At 42.1% G+C, this 13,081-nt stretch overlaps 1 protein-coding gene across 3 annotated transcripts in view; it reads right to left on the reverse strand.

The window, feature by feature from the left end:
• FAT1 (FAT atypical cadherin 1) overlaps positions 1-13,081 on the reverse strand; it is a 108,144-nt gene that overhangs the window by 33,562 nt on the left and 61,501 nt on the right. For all 3 annotated transcript variants that reach the window (XM_087814105.1, XM_087814103.1, XM_087814104.1), the window contains exons 4-8: positions 12,047-12,108; positions 8,873-9,202; positions 8,339-8,549; positions 6,019-6,158; positions 2,144-2,741 (exon numbers count right to left, since the gene is read on the reverse strand). In XM_087814105.1, coding sequence (XP_087670231.1) covers positions 2,144-2,741; positions 6,019-6,158; positions 8,339-8,549; positions 8,873-9,202; positions 12,047-12,108 — 1,341 coding nt within the window. The remainder of the gene's footprint in view (positions 1-2,143; positions 2,742-6,018; positions 6,159-8,338; positions 8,550-8,872; positions 9,203-12,046; positions 12,109-13,081) is intronic.

The following is a 13,081-nucleotide window of genomic DNA, read 5'->3' on the forward strand; positions in this document are numbered from 1 at the left end:
CACACACACAATTCTACAGCATTTAAAGGGAGTCGTTTCCTGTCAAGTAACCATTTAGCACTACTTTTCTATTACCAAATCTAAAAGAACTATATCTTCATAAAAGTCCAAGTTCTATGCCGGAATAGGCCCTTGATATTATCTATTCTCTGAGTGGAGATACAGTTCCATTCTTGGAATACCAATTACTAATTCCGTCCCTTGTTACAAGCATTTAAAGAATGCACATGCCCTCAGTCAGGCACCAACAATCACATTTTAACCACCCAGTTGTTGAAAATTATGTGAAAGCTAAGGGAAAGTTTAGCATTTTCTCCTACACAAGCCCAGCCAGTTTGTCTGTGGGGAAATGATTTTATTGAAAGGCCCAGGCATGCACAGATGGAATGTGCTGTGTTTTTAATGGCCAAATTTCTGAGCCAGTGGGAAAACCTTTAACTTTAGGCAAGGCACTAACTACACAAAAACACATTTGAATACTGCAACCATGGGCAGTGTGTAATGGACTAAATTTGGGTATTTTCAGTGAAATAAATGAAACTTCAAATATATTAAGAAATAAAAATAGTCTGACCATATAAAACACATCAACTAAGTTGTTTTAAAAAAATTACTCCCCAGCCTGGCCGGTGTGGCTCAGGGGCTGAGCCATGAACCAAAAAGTCACGGTTCAGTGCCCGGTGAGGGCACATGCCCGGGTTGTGGGCTCAATCCCCAGTAGGGGCATGCAGGAGGCAGCCAATTGATGTCTCCGTCATCAATGCTTTTCTCTCTCCCTCTCCCTTCCACTCTCTCTCAAATCAATAAAAAATATGTTTAAAAAAGAATCAGCATTGGAAACACTTTAAACAGCATTTGGGAAAATGCTGTTTAAAAGAAAAATTACTCTCCATTTGCTTGGCTTTTGAGTATAAGATCTATAGCTAATTTATACCTCTTCCAATTCTAACATCTCAGATAGATACAATTTCTAAATATGTAGAGGTGGGGGCTTAACAACAAAGTCAAGTTAAGTGGATGATCTCAACACTCTAAGATCATTATAAAGGCAGGACAGCGAGAGAGACATTGTACTAACCATGACCCTGAGAAAAGATAGAAAAATGAAAGCTGCCTTCTCGATACGGAATCACTTACTCGTACTAGTTGGCATGAGTAGGGAAAGTCGCAAAGCAAGGCCATTTCTGACTGCACGAATAATATGCTCTACGGCACACTGACCCCTGTCTCAAGCAAGGGCAGATTTCTTTTGCAAGAACATACCTGTGTGGACCAATGGTAACCCCCACACCTATCAAGTTCAAGTATGGATGAGTCTCCCGCGGCACCTGGCATGTAAGATGAGCTCAATGAGCCCATGGGATGGACGAATGAATGGCTGAGTAGCGGCATGAGACGGAACAGAGAACAAAAACATTTTGCTTTGCCACGGTGCTTCCTGGTGATCTTCCTTCCTGTAACCCCCAGCAGGACTCTGATCTCCTGCCTCATCGCCCCGAGAAGCACTGTCCACACTTCCAGCTGGCTCCCTGCCCCGGCTGCCTCTTGCCCAGCTTTGGCCCCTTCAGCTTTTCAACATGTCTAAGTCCAAATCCCATCCCCAGGACCTACTGCAACGACCCATGAATGAAACACACAGTTCAGGCTGCATGGGGCTGACAGGCGGCAACACCAAACCTGGGAGGAGCAGAGGCCCGACACCCTCTGAGATCTGGCTGGAATGTCCTGCTCTGCCCAGGAGAAAGCACCCCGAGGAGAAGCAAAGCATCATACTAACAGGCCAGCACTTTCCTAAGAGCGTTTCCTAGGTTAAGAAGGAAAATGACTGTGTGGTTAACAAGTTTAGAAATGCTGAAGTGGTCAAATCAAGTTTTCTTTACGGCAGGACTGCTCGGCCATGAATTACGCCAATATTTTGAGTTTCCAAGAGCCTGACCCAAACTTAGTTAGGACTCTCTAGCCTAGCTTTCCGAAGAGTTAAAACTTAAAATTTTTCTTTCTTTCTCCTAACATGTAAGGTCAATTCAAGTAATTTTTACAATGATACACAGAAAAGTTTTAATGTCAGAACTAATTTTAGAAACGAAGAAACGTGCTTTTGAACAAGTGCCGCGTCATAAAGGTGCGGAGCGCTCACAGGTACCTGACTCGATGGAGTACAGCACCTCGGCATTGGGCCCTCGGTCCCTGTCCAGCGCTGTGACCTGCAGCACCGCGGAGCCCACGGCGGCCGATTCGTAGACCCGCCCTTCGTAGGAGGAGCTCGTGAACCAGGGGGCGTGGTCGTTCGTGTCGCTGACATTCACCAGGACCCTGGCAAAGTTGCGCTTCACAGGGACGTCTTGATCTCGTACCTGAAAGAATCGACACATTATCAATCCTGCGGGGGTTTTCCTAACTGACAGCCAGTCTCCAGCGAAAGCCTCCGGGAGCTCAGGGTGGCAGGGCAGGGGCAGGACGCCTACCATGACAGTGAGGACATGCTGGTGGACGGCTTCGTGATCCAGAGCCTCAGAGGTATAGAGAGAGCCCGTGGCAGGGTCCAGACGAAACTTCTTGAGACTCAACGGATCGACACTGCTCTGCAGGGTGTAGATGAGTTTGTTTTTCTCATCTTTATCCACAGCACTGATCTGCAAAATTTCTGTTTCGGGCACTGTGTCTTCAGGAATAACAACTTCGTATTTCGATGTAGAAAACTGAGGACGATGGTCATTTGTGTCTATTACTTTGATGAATACCTATAATGATAAAATGATTCACATAATGATATTCCTAATTATGACATTTTAGTAAATAGGGAAAAAAATCAGACGCACATTGAAAAAACCGATTTTTTAGCAAAATGAAATACAAACATGAGAAAAGCAACACAAATCTAGAATCAAAATATCTTTAATGAGAACTTTCTAAATAGATGAGACTAACTTTGGAGAGAAAGTGTAACACCTTTCACATTTCCTTATGAAATGCAGAGGAGATATTCCTAGATTGCTCACATAACACTAACAGAATTTACTCTACCAGGGTTTACAGAAGACTAATCTCCTGTATCAGAGTTGCATCTGTAACTATCAACCTACCGAGGTACGAGGATGCCACTAGACTGTCGCAGTATCTAAATTTCTGGTTCTAATCTGAGATTCCAAATTCCTGTCAATAGATTTTTTTATATTTATTTAAAAAACTGAGAAATGTGCTTTAAAATTCTTATACTTCCGTGATCATAAAACCTATGTATAAATAGTAAACACATTTATTTCTTAAAAGCAATTAAAGTACAACGAAAAGATAAATTCTCTTGGCCCGGCCGGGCTTAGCTCAGCGGTTGAGCATCGACCTAGGATCCAGGAGATCGGGGTTTGACTCCCAGTCAGGGCACATGCCCCGGTTGCGGGCTGCAGCCGATCAATGACTCTCTCATCATTGATGTTTCTATCTCTCTCTCTGCCTCTCCCTCCCTCTCTCTGAAATCAATAAAGATATCTATTAAAAAAAAAGATAAAGTCTCTTAACTATATTAACATAGAATAATAACCTTAGAGAAAAAAAGTTAATGTTAAAAAACTCATTCCTGAGTAAAATCTTTTTACTTGACAGTAGGAAGATTAATTTTCAGAATGCAAAGAAAGAAGGCACAGTGAAAATCACTAATGATTATAAAAGATGGTTTAGTTATGAACAAGAGATCTGGGCTCCGCTGGCACATATGGAGCAACAGGGTTGTTTGCTGGTCCAAGTAGCACAGGTGGCCAAAGTCCCAGGAATGCACAGGTAAAGCTATTACCCACGCTGCTGCAGGCATACGGACCTGAGGCCTCTGCAAGAAGACTGTACCAGTGCTCAGAGAACACTAAATCAGTGATGGATTGTAACAACAAACTTTATGTGAATACTAAATGCAGTCACCAAAGCACAGAAAGGCTTTATGTGAAAGTTATGTAAATATTTAAAACTACGATGCCTCGCTCTTAAATGTCAATGGTGATCCAGAAGGGATGGGTAGAAAGGCAATTTCTATAAATTAAATCATCATATATTTATTTCCACTATAAATTTAAAAATTGTTTTTCTCGTGGAGTGGTCAGAAATAGTTTAATCCTGCTCCAAGATCATTCATCGCAAATAAACAGGAACAGGTAAAGTAAACACAGCCATTTCTGATAAGGTCATTCAACTGAAACATCTACTGGGCACTGATATGGGCAACACTGAGAGTATAAAATAAATGTGCCAGCCCCCTGCCCTCACAAAGCTGTCAGCCTCAGGGGCAATGTCTTGTACATACAAAGTCTAATGCAGTTTCCTACATGATCCAGTAAGTCTTTAAGAGTCCAGGGAGGGGCTGGGACATTCAGAGAGCTGTTCAGGGGGAAGTACGGCTTTGCTTGCATAGGTCTGGGGCTGGCAGATGACAATGTATAGCTATCTGGGTAGGAGGAAGAGCTCGGTCACAGGCATGAAGGCGAGGGTGGAACAGAACACCTTCTCTCTTAGGGACTGGAGAGAAGCACTTGGAACGGGACAGTACATGAAGGCGCAGTGAGGAGGTGGGATCGGGTATGCGGAGCCCGACCCCAGGGCAGAGGCTGCAGGGTTTCCGTGCTGTGTGCTCGGAACCTCCTGATCAGAGGACATTCCCCTTTACCCTTCCTCCCAGCCGGGCAGGCCACTCTGGCAGCCGGCGGCACAGGATGAATCGCAGGAACAAAGAATGAAGACAGGGAGGTGACTCGGTGTCGGGGGGGACCAGAGCCCACACCAGTGTCCATGCGCAATCCAGACACTTTGCGAGCGCTGACTGGTGATGGGGTCTGCGGGCGTTAAGAGCAAGCCCCCCCCAAGTCATCTCACTTAACCCAAGGAGGCACCCAGACGAGAAGGAAGCACAGAGGGTGACAGCCACTTGGCCGTGGACAAGACAGGCAGAGAGCCTGAGATTCAAACCAAATGGCCTGCTCCAGAGTATGCAGTATGGATGCTCGAGAGACACTGAAAGAAAGCATGAAGGCAGAGCTGTTTCAAAGAGAGAAAACAATGTCAGCTGGGTTTGATCAATTGCCTTGAGGTACGAGATAAAGCAAAGCAACCTGAATTAACACCGGTCAGCATCCTAGGCAGAGAACAGCAGGACAGCAAGCCAGAGAGCTGTTTCAGCAGAGCACTGGCACCCCCGCCCCCCACGGAGGACACGGGGCGGCGCAGTGCCACAAGCTCTCTAACGACAAGCCCATGTGACACCTGCGGCTACTGACGTCGGCGCAGCAAACCCGCCGTTGGTTCCTGAGCTGCGCCCACAAACAGGACTCTCCCTTGCACGCTCCTGCGCCTACCGCCCCGTTCTCACCTGTGTCCCTCTGCAGGTGCCACCTGCTGCTCTGCTCCCTGTTCTCAGACCCGCACCGGGAATGCACACCCAAGCACTGAGCACACGCAAGTACTCAACAAATTACCAAAACAGCCCACACTGAGAATCACAGAGAATTAATAAGAAAAAGCCAAATTTAAATTTAATTGAGAGGGTTTTAATATTTACATTTGAAATCCCAGTATCTGGCCATCTCTTAATCATCAGGAACAAATAAAGATGCTAAAGGACTTATTAGAACAATGTTATCAGTTATTTTAACACAGCCCGAGTTGGGGCAGCCAAGGCTTTAATCAGCTTCAATGAAAATGCCTTGGACAATTCCTCCTCAACAGGGATAGCCTTACACTAACACAGCTGAGTAAAACATGAGAAGATCTTGATGACATAACAAACAGTGTGTTGTTTTTACGTCTTTCAAAAATTTCAAAACTGGTTAATTACATGCAGAATCTAAATTGGGGTTTGTAGTTCATTTTCTTTCCCTAAATAAAAATTCTTGGTGTGCATGTGTGTTAACTGTATCAACATAGTAACTTCTGATTGGAGAACCTCAGGCGGCAGAATGAACTGTTCATATGCCTGCGGACCCTGCAATCACAATGTTGTCACAAATCCTCTGACAAACACATCCCTCATCGTTCCCTTACCTGAGTCAGTATAGTGCTGGTTCCATCTGTGGCCTCCACTGTGAGGTTATAGTTTGATTTCTGTTCGGCATCAAGAGGTTTGGCAACAATGATGGTTCCGGTGCCCTTGTCCACGTCAAAGTGACTGTCATAATTGCCACCTGGTTTAAATTAGGACAAATAAAAAAGTAAAAACAGGTAACAGGAAGAAAACCTGCCAGTTATCTTGTGGCTTTCTAATTCTTAATGGCAGTAAAAAAAAAAAAAAAAAATTTCTGACACATTCATCAAACTGATCAAGGTGATTCCAAGGAGCTTTCATTTTGAAAGACAAGGAAAGAAGGGCGATGAGAAAGGCATTGCTTTTAGTAAGGCAAGGTGGAGACCTAGCTGTCGAGGAAAAACTGAGTGAAAGAAAGTAAGAGAGCAACTCTAAAGGAGAAAAACATTGCCGACACTGCCCATGAATAACTGCCAATTTGCTTTCTACGGAGTCCTAAATATCTCTTTCATTTATATCTCAGTAGCCATACAAGGTATCATTTAGTAACCACAGTTGGCCGTTTAAAAATTTAATTTTTTTTTGAAGTTGGGACACTTTGGGCATACTGCCCTAATAAAAATACCTATTAAAAACAAATGTTACTTGGTAAAAAAAAAAAAAAAATAGTGGTAGTTAACAAGAGTTAGTCATGACTCATAAACTATCTGAATTTTTTTCCAATGTTGTCAAAGGGTAATGAAGCAAAAGTTTCTGTGCTGCTTACATTATCCAAATGCATTGCCAATTATATTCTAGGTAAACTCTTTTTTCAAGTCCACTGAACTTGAGATACTTACATCAATGAAATGGAATGAAAATGTCTGAAGGTCAAAATGAACTTCTACTAAATCTTACCAAACACGACACAAAACACGCACACACAAAACAAACTCTTCAGCTAAAACTAAGGTTCTAGGGAAGGATGAGAGTCTTTGCAGTTAAAACGGATGACCATGTGCACACTATGGAAAGCAAAGACAATGAAAGGTAGTCACTGGAAATGAAACAGCTCTAAAAACGGATGCTTTTATTGTAGATCTCATAATCTGAGGCAAATTATGTGATCTCAGCAGATACCTTCTGCTGTACAGTTCAGGTCACAAGTCATCTGAAAGATGTAAAACACGTCTCTAGCCAGTGTGTCTCCTGGCACAGCCAGAAAGAAGCAAGCAAGCATGGAAGAGAGCAGAGAAAAGGCAGAACCATCAATCAGACCGGTCCAAAGGCAGGCAGGTTAAACGGAAGGGAGAGGCTGCCCATCTGGAAACACGACAGGAATTAACAGAGAGCCAACGAGCTATTTGACTGTGGCTGACTATGAAAATAATCTTTTTTTTTTTTCTTTAAAACTAATTTGTAATGGTTTCATAGGTATGGATGAAATCCACAATTTCAAACATTGACCAAAATTATGAAAACAGCCTGTCTAGTGTGAAAGTTCAAGAGGAAAAGCCTGGACCACCTGCCTATGGTCCCTCAGCCTATGTCCTACCAGGCTCAATTTGCTGAAATAGCATTTGGGGGTACAGTGGCTGAGGGCTAGATGAGGGAATAGGGATATGAAGCTCCAACTAGAGATGACTCACAATACATGCTTTTGATTTTAAGTATCCCTATAATTAAAATAGTGTAAAGAAACAGAATAAAAAAAGCTAAGATGTCAAAGTCTAACGTTAGAATAGGGTATTACATTCTATGTCTAAGCTAAATTAAATGACAAAAAAAACCGAACTGGCTTAGGCATGTAATTTTTATCACAGGATAATTTAATCTAGTGATTCCGGCTTCATACTGAAAATGAGGTAAATAAAACTTATAAAGTCACAGTTGGCACTATCGTTTTTAAGTTATAAAATTAAAAATGTTAAACTTATTCCCTATAAAATACCGATGTGTGACAATCACATGGGCATAGTTATTTCAAACATTAGATGATATTCACTGAAAATACTAATGTGCCATATGTTACGTATCAAGAAGGAAAAATTAAAAAGCTGTACCTTTGGACTGGAAGTTGTACTTTTGGACCAAAATGTTTAGGTTTCTCTGTAACTCCCTGATGTACTTAAAAAAGCCTTATCTTTATACTGAGATGGTACATATAGAGCACTTATTTTAAACAAGTTTAATATACATTGGATATTGTAATAAATTTTGCAATCATCATACTTCAATTTAAATAAATTGGCCTTCCTCCCCTTCTTAAATTGTGAGATGTGCACAAAAATCCGAAAAGCACTAACAGGTTCTCCTCAGTGTAACCCACACAGGGACAGTGACTTCCACGAGAACACTTACCAATGATGTCGAACCAAAGAGGGGTACCAGGAGGCTCAACAGATATCACCCCAATCATGTGAGCAACTGGGTCGCTTTCCATGACCGTGAAGGTAAAAACTGACTCTTCAAAGGAAATGGGCTCAGGGGACGGTTTGGGTTTGGCGATCCATTCAATATGGAGTCGAGTCGTTGACCACTTTTGGGGGCGACCATTGTCAACTGCTTTAATCTATAAAATATGGGATAAAAACAGCAAATGAGCAGACGTAACATCCCATAACCGAAACACAGACTGGCCTGATCTTAGCCTGGGCCAATCTCAAACATTCGATGTCTGTATTTGCAGAGTCCCAGCGTTTAATGCTTGGTAAGAAGAGCAACCTCTTCACGCCACACTCAACAGATAACAGCTGAAAAGAGAAAGACAAACCCATACTTCGCCTTGTCATACCGAGGCCACTTACTGAACAAAGCTATAAGAGAAAGAGACATAAGGCTAGATTAATAATCAACATATCTAAGAAAGAATTCAAAGACCAGATCTTAACTCACTGAAAGAATATCATATTCTCCAGCGCCAGAAAACTTCTTGGATGAAACCAGGCCGGTGTTCGGCTCAATGAAAAATTTGCCGTGCTCGTTTCCTTCCTCGATGCTGTAGGAGATCTCCGCGTTGGCGCCCGCGTCCCGGTCCGCGGCTATGACGCGGTAGATGGGCTCGCGCCTGGCGCTCCGCTCCCGCTCCGCCCGCTCCCGCTCGGGGAGTCTGATTTTGTAGAACTTTTGCAGGAACTGAGGCTTGTTGTCATTTTCATCAAGGATTTTCACAATCACTCTGGCAACAGTTGACTTGGGAGGGCTGCCGTTGTCTGTCACCGTAACCTGTTTTTTAAAGGCAGGAGATCAGCAGATGTTTTTCAAAGACACTATATAAAAACCTCTACGGGTCACAGAGCTCTGACCCAAACCGTGTCCTCCGCTTCTGACGACAGCCCTGTGCGGAGGCAAGGCCACGGCTCTCGTTTCAGACAGAAACTCGGGGAGGGGGCAAGGGCTAAGAAAGAGCTGGCTGTGACGCCTAACTTCTCCTTACCAGGCCACTTCTCTTCCTCACACTACCACTTTTTAAAAAACTTATTTTAGAGAGGGAGAGGGTGAGGGAGAGGGAGGGACAGTGATTTGTTGTCCACTTACTTATACATTCATTGGTTGATTCTTATATGTGCCCTGACCGGGGACTGAACCTGCACCTTGGCGTATCGGGACAGCACTCTAACCAACGGAGCTACCAGGCCAGGGCCCTCACATCACCATTACCGTACTGTGAACATCACCAAAATGTTAAGCCATCAAAAGCTTAGTATTTTTAAGCCAAGGGAGAGATAATACATTAAGATTTTGCTTTAAATATCTAAAGAGTCCTCTTAAAAATATATACACTGCATACACTTAAAAATAAAATCTCCACATAGTACATTAAAAAACTATTATTTTTAAGTTTCATCAATAAAATAAGCTAAATGATCCATTTAAAATGTATGTTAAGCAGCATGCCTTTTAATACTAGTAATCATTTTATTTTGTATTTTGTTTGGCTCTTGCACAGAAGTTTTCCATGTTTAGTAGGGTGAACATAAACATTTAAATTTAAGACCAATTTATGAAATAAAATTTTCAGTAAAAGAAATGTAAAATAACTTTTATTCTAAGTAAGTTACTGTGATCAGTTTAGGAATAAAAATCGAGGATCCCTGAGGATGCACTGGGGTGTGCGTCTAGATGCGTAAGAAACAATCCTACCCTGAAATCCAATGTCCACTTTTACTTCAGTGTGTAGATTAACGGTAACGGCCTTAGTAACAGTTACCCCACCCTCACCCGCATCCTCCCAGATTAATTACCGAAACACTAAAAACTAGAGCCCGCTGAAGTTTCCCACAGAACCGTTTTCTGTTTGAAGCTTGGCAGGTGTAAATCCTGTTATTTATGCAAGTTTGAATGGGTCCCAACCGTAGCTGTCAGAAGTATTTAAGTAAAGTAGTTGCTTTCCTTCAAGTACACACAATTTACCTTCCCAAACTCTCAAAATAAAAATTACTACAGTAATTTTAATGTCTCAAAACATTTCCTTTTGATCAGTTTTCATGCTATTTGGGAAGAAAAAGAGAAATACGAGCAAGCGTTATGCTTTATAGAATTCATCATCAAACTGTTCCTAAGCTTGGGGTTCAACGATCAAGAGCCAATAGCACGGTTTTGAACACGTGACTAAAAAAACTGGCTTCTTTAAGATTTAGTAAGATCTTCGAAGCCGTCAGTATCTGAGACCTGCTCCCACTGACAGTCACTGACACGAGCGGCTCTGGCGTGAGGCACGCAGCTGGCGGGGTGCAGCAGGAGCAGGTGTGGGATCTGCTGCTCCAGACAGTCTGCCATCTGTCTCTTCTCTTCGGGAACCATACTGTCCCCTCTGTCAGTCACACTAGTGACTGAATGAAAACGGAAAACTCTGATGTATCATTAAAAAAATGAATTCAAGGGAACTATACAACTTATGACTAAACAGTTAGATGTAACACATGAAGAAATTACTAATTATAATCGTGGTTGTGAAACCGCCTTTTCTAGACAGGATATACACACACACACACAATAACACGTGTGTGTGTGTGTGTGTGTGTGTGTGTGTGTATATAGTCTACAAAATGAAATATTTTACTGAAAAGTCAGAACATTTTGACTAAACATGAAATGAAATTAAGCAGGTGGCATTATGAACAGCAATAATATAAAAAGACAGGACTTTAAAAAAAAAAAATCACAGTTTAGAATTTTCTCAGTTATGCGTACGGAAGAGATAATTCACAATTAAACGAAAGCACTGGTCTTCGCGAGGTCTGGCTGCACTACTCAACACCGGCCACTAACGTGTGATGGGGACACGTTAACAGAGGTCACAGGACTGCGTGCTCGGTTCCCCTCCCCTACGGTGGCCTTCTCGCGGCCCCTCCCGGGTTCAGCGCGGGCAGGGCACCTGCAGGAGCGTCAGGCTGCGGCCACATTCCCTGCTACCTTCCCCTGCCAGGCATCTCCTGTCCACCAAAAACAGGGCAGGCAGAAAAGATGAGGGGTCTTTCTTCTGCCAAGGACTGGAGGCATTTTAAATACCCCAAGAAAAAGATGCCTCATCAGAAGAGAGCATCTTAGAAAAGTCAGTCAGACTTTCAATCTACTTTTATTTCAGAAAATTTTTAATGGCAGAAACTTTATATAATTCAGTTTAAAATGCATAAGCAATGCAACTGTTTAAGGGGGAAAAACTGGAAACAGGCTAACTACAGTTTAAAAAGTTGAATTAGATCTACTCACATAAGTCTATGTCAAAAGCATAATACTGAAGAAAAAGATGTATAAGACATACAAAAAAATCACTAATGTAAATGAAAATGAAATTCAAATAACTGTTTTCAGTTGTGTTTCCTCTCTGTGTATGTGCATGTACAAAGTACAAAAATTAGAATGACAGTGGTCTTGTATTCTGGGACAGACAGGGATATACAGGGGATATAAAATATATTCACAATGTTTTATTTTCCTTCTTATTAATGACAGGAAACTAATTAACAAAATATTAACAGCTATGAATGCGAGTTAATGTGAACAAGACTGCTCTTTCCCATGATATTTACAACTAAATTTTTAAAGTAACTAAAAATAAATGCTCACTTCTAATATGTGTTCATCTTGCTGCTCTCGATCTAGTTTCCTTGATGTAGTTGTGATGAGACCTACAAAAAAATAAAATAACAGTTCATTAATCCTCACAGCAAAATAACCCATAACCTCACATAACCACACTCCGTACACACAAAGCTGAGCAAGCCTCTAACTTATTCTCAAAGGAAAAAACGATTAATACTGTACAAGAACAGTTAATCATTTTACTTTGTTTAGCATACTTTACAGTCTCATTTCAATAAAATTCTTCAACACAACAGGCATATGAGAGAAGTATTAAGAAAGTGAAAAGCTCAGATCAGTTATATCATTTTGTTGAGTAGTTTCAACATGCACTGTCAGGAAAGGTTTTTAGAACTCGGGTTGAAATGATTCAGAACCTCAAGCTCATCCGTATCTCCTTCGACTGCTGCAGGATCTCTCTCTCTCTCTCTCTCCTCTCTAAAAATCAATTAAAAAAAAAAAAAAAAAAAGCATATCCTCGGGTGAGGATTGAAAGAAGAACGACTGACAGAAGTAACTTCTGTAAGACAGTGAAAAGGGCCACTGGAAAATACAGTGTTGACGATGTTTCCTTACCTTTGATTCATCTACTCTCAAAAATGAAGAACTGTTACAAAAAGAAATGTGATTTCCCAGGTAATGCTGCTCAAATAACAATCATTCAATTCCCAATAAGAGAAGGGGAAATAAATGATCCCCACAGAAACTCCTTTCTTTCTTTGATTTTTCTATCAAACTACAATGTCCAATTTCTCTCTCTCTCCAGAACGCTGACAGCTACCTGGCAAATTGTCAACATACGTTGGAACCTAAAAGACCATTAAAATGGATTAAATTTGTTCTTGGACTTCACACAAAAAAACAACAACAGAATTCCCCCAGTGGCCAACATGCCCTCCACCGCCTGTGTGGGTAACGGACCCGTGGGTGCCGCGTGGCCCGACACCCGTCCTGAGGGTGGGTCCAGCTGGGCTCAGCAAGACAACTGCCAGGCTAACCTGTCCCCGCCCCGCCCCGAGG

Source organism: Miniopterus natalensis, chromosome 2 (genome assembly GCF_054644295.1).
Source record: "Miniopterus natalensis isolate mMinNat1 chromosome 2, mMinNat1.hap1, whole genome shotgun sequence".
Taxonomy (NCBI): Eukaryota; Metazoa; Chordata; class Mammalia; order Chiroptera; family Miniopteridae; genus Miniopterus; species Miniopterus natalensis.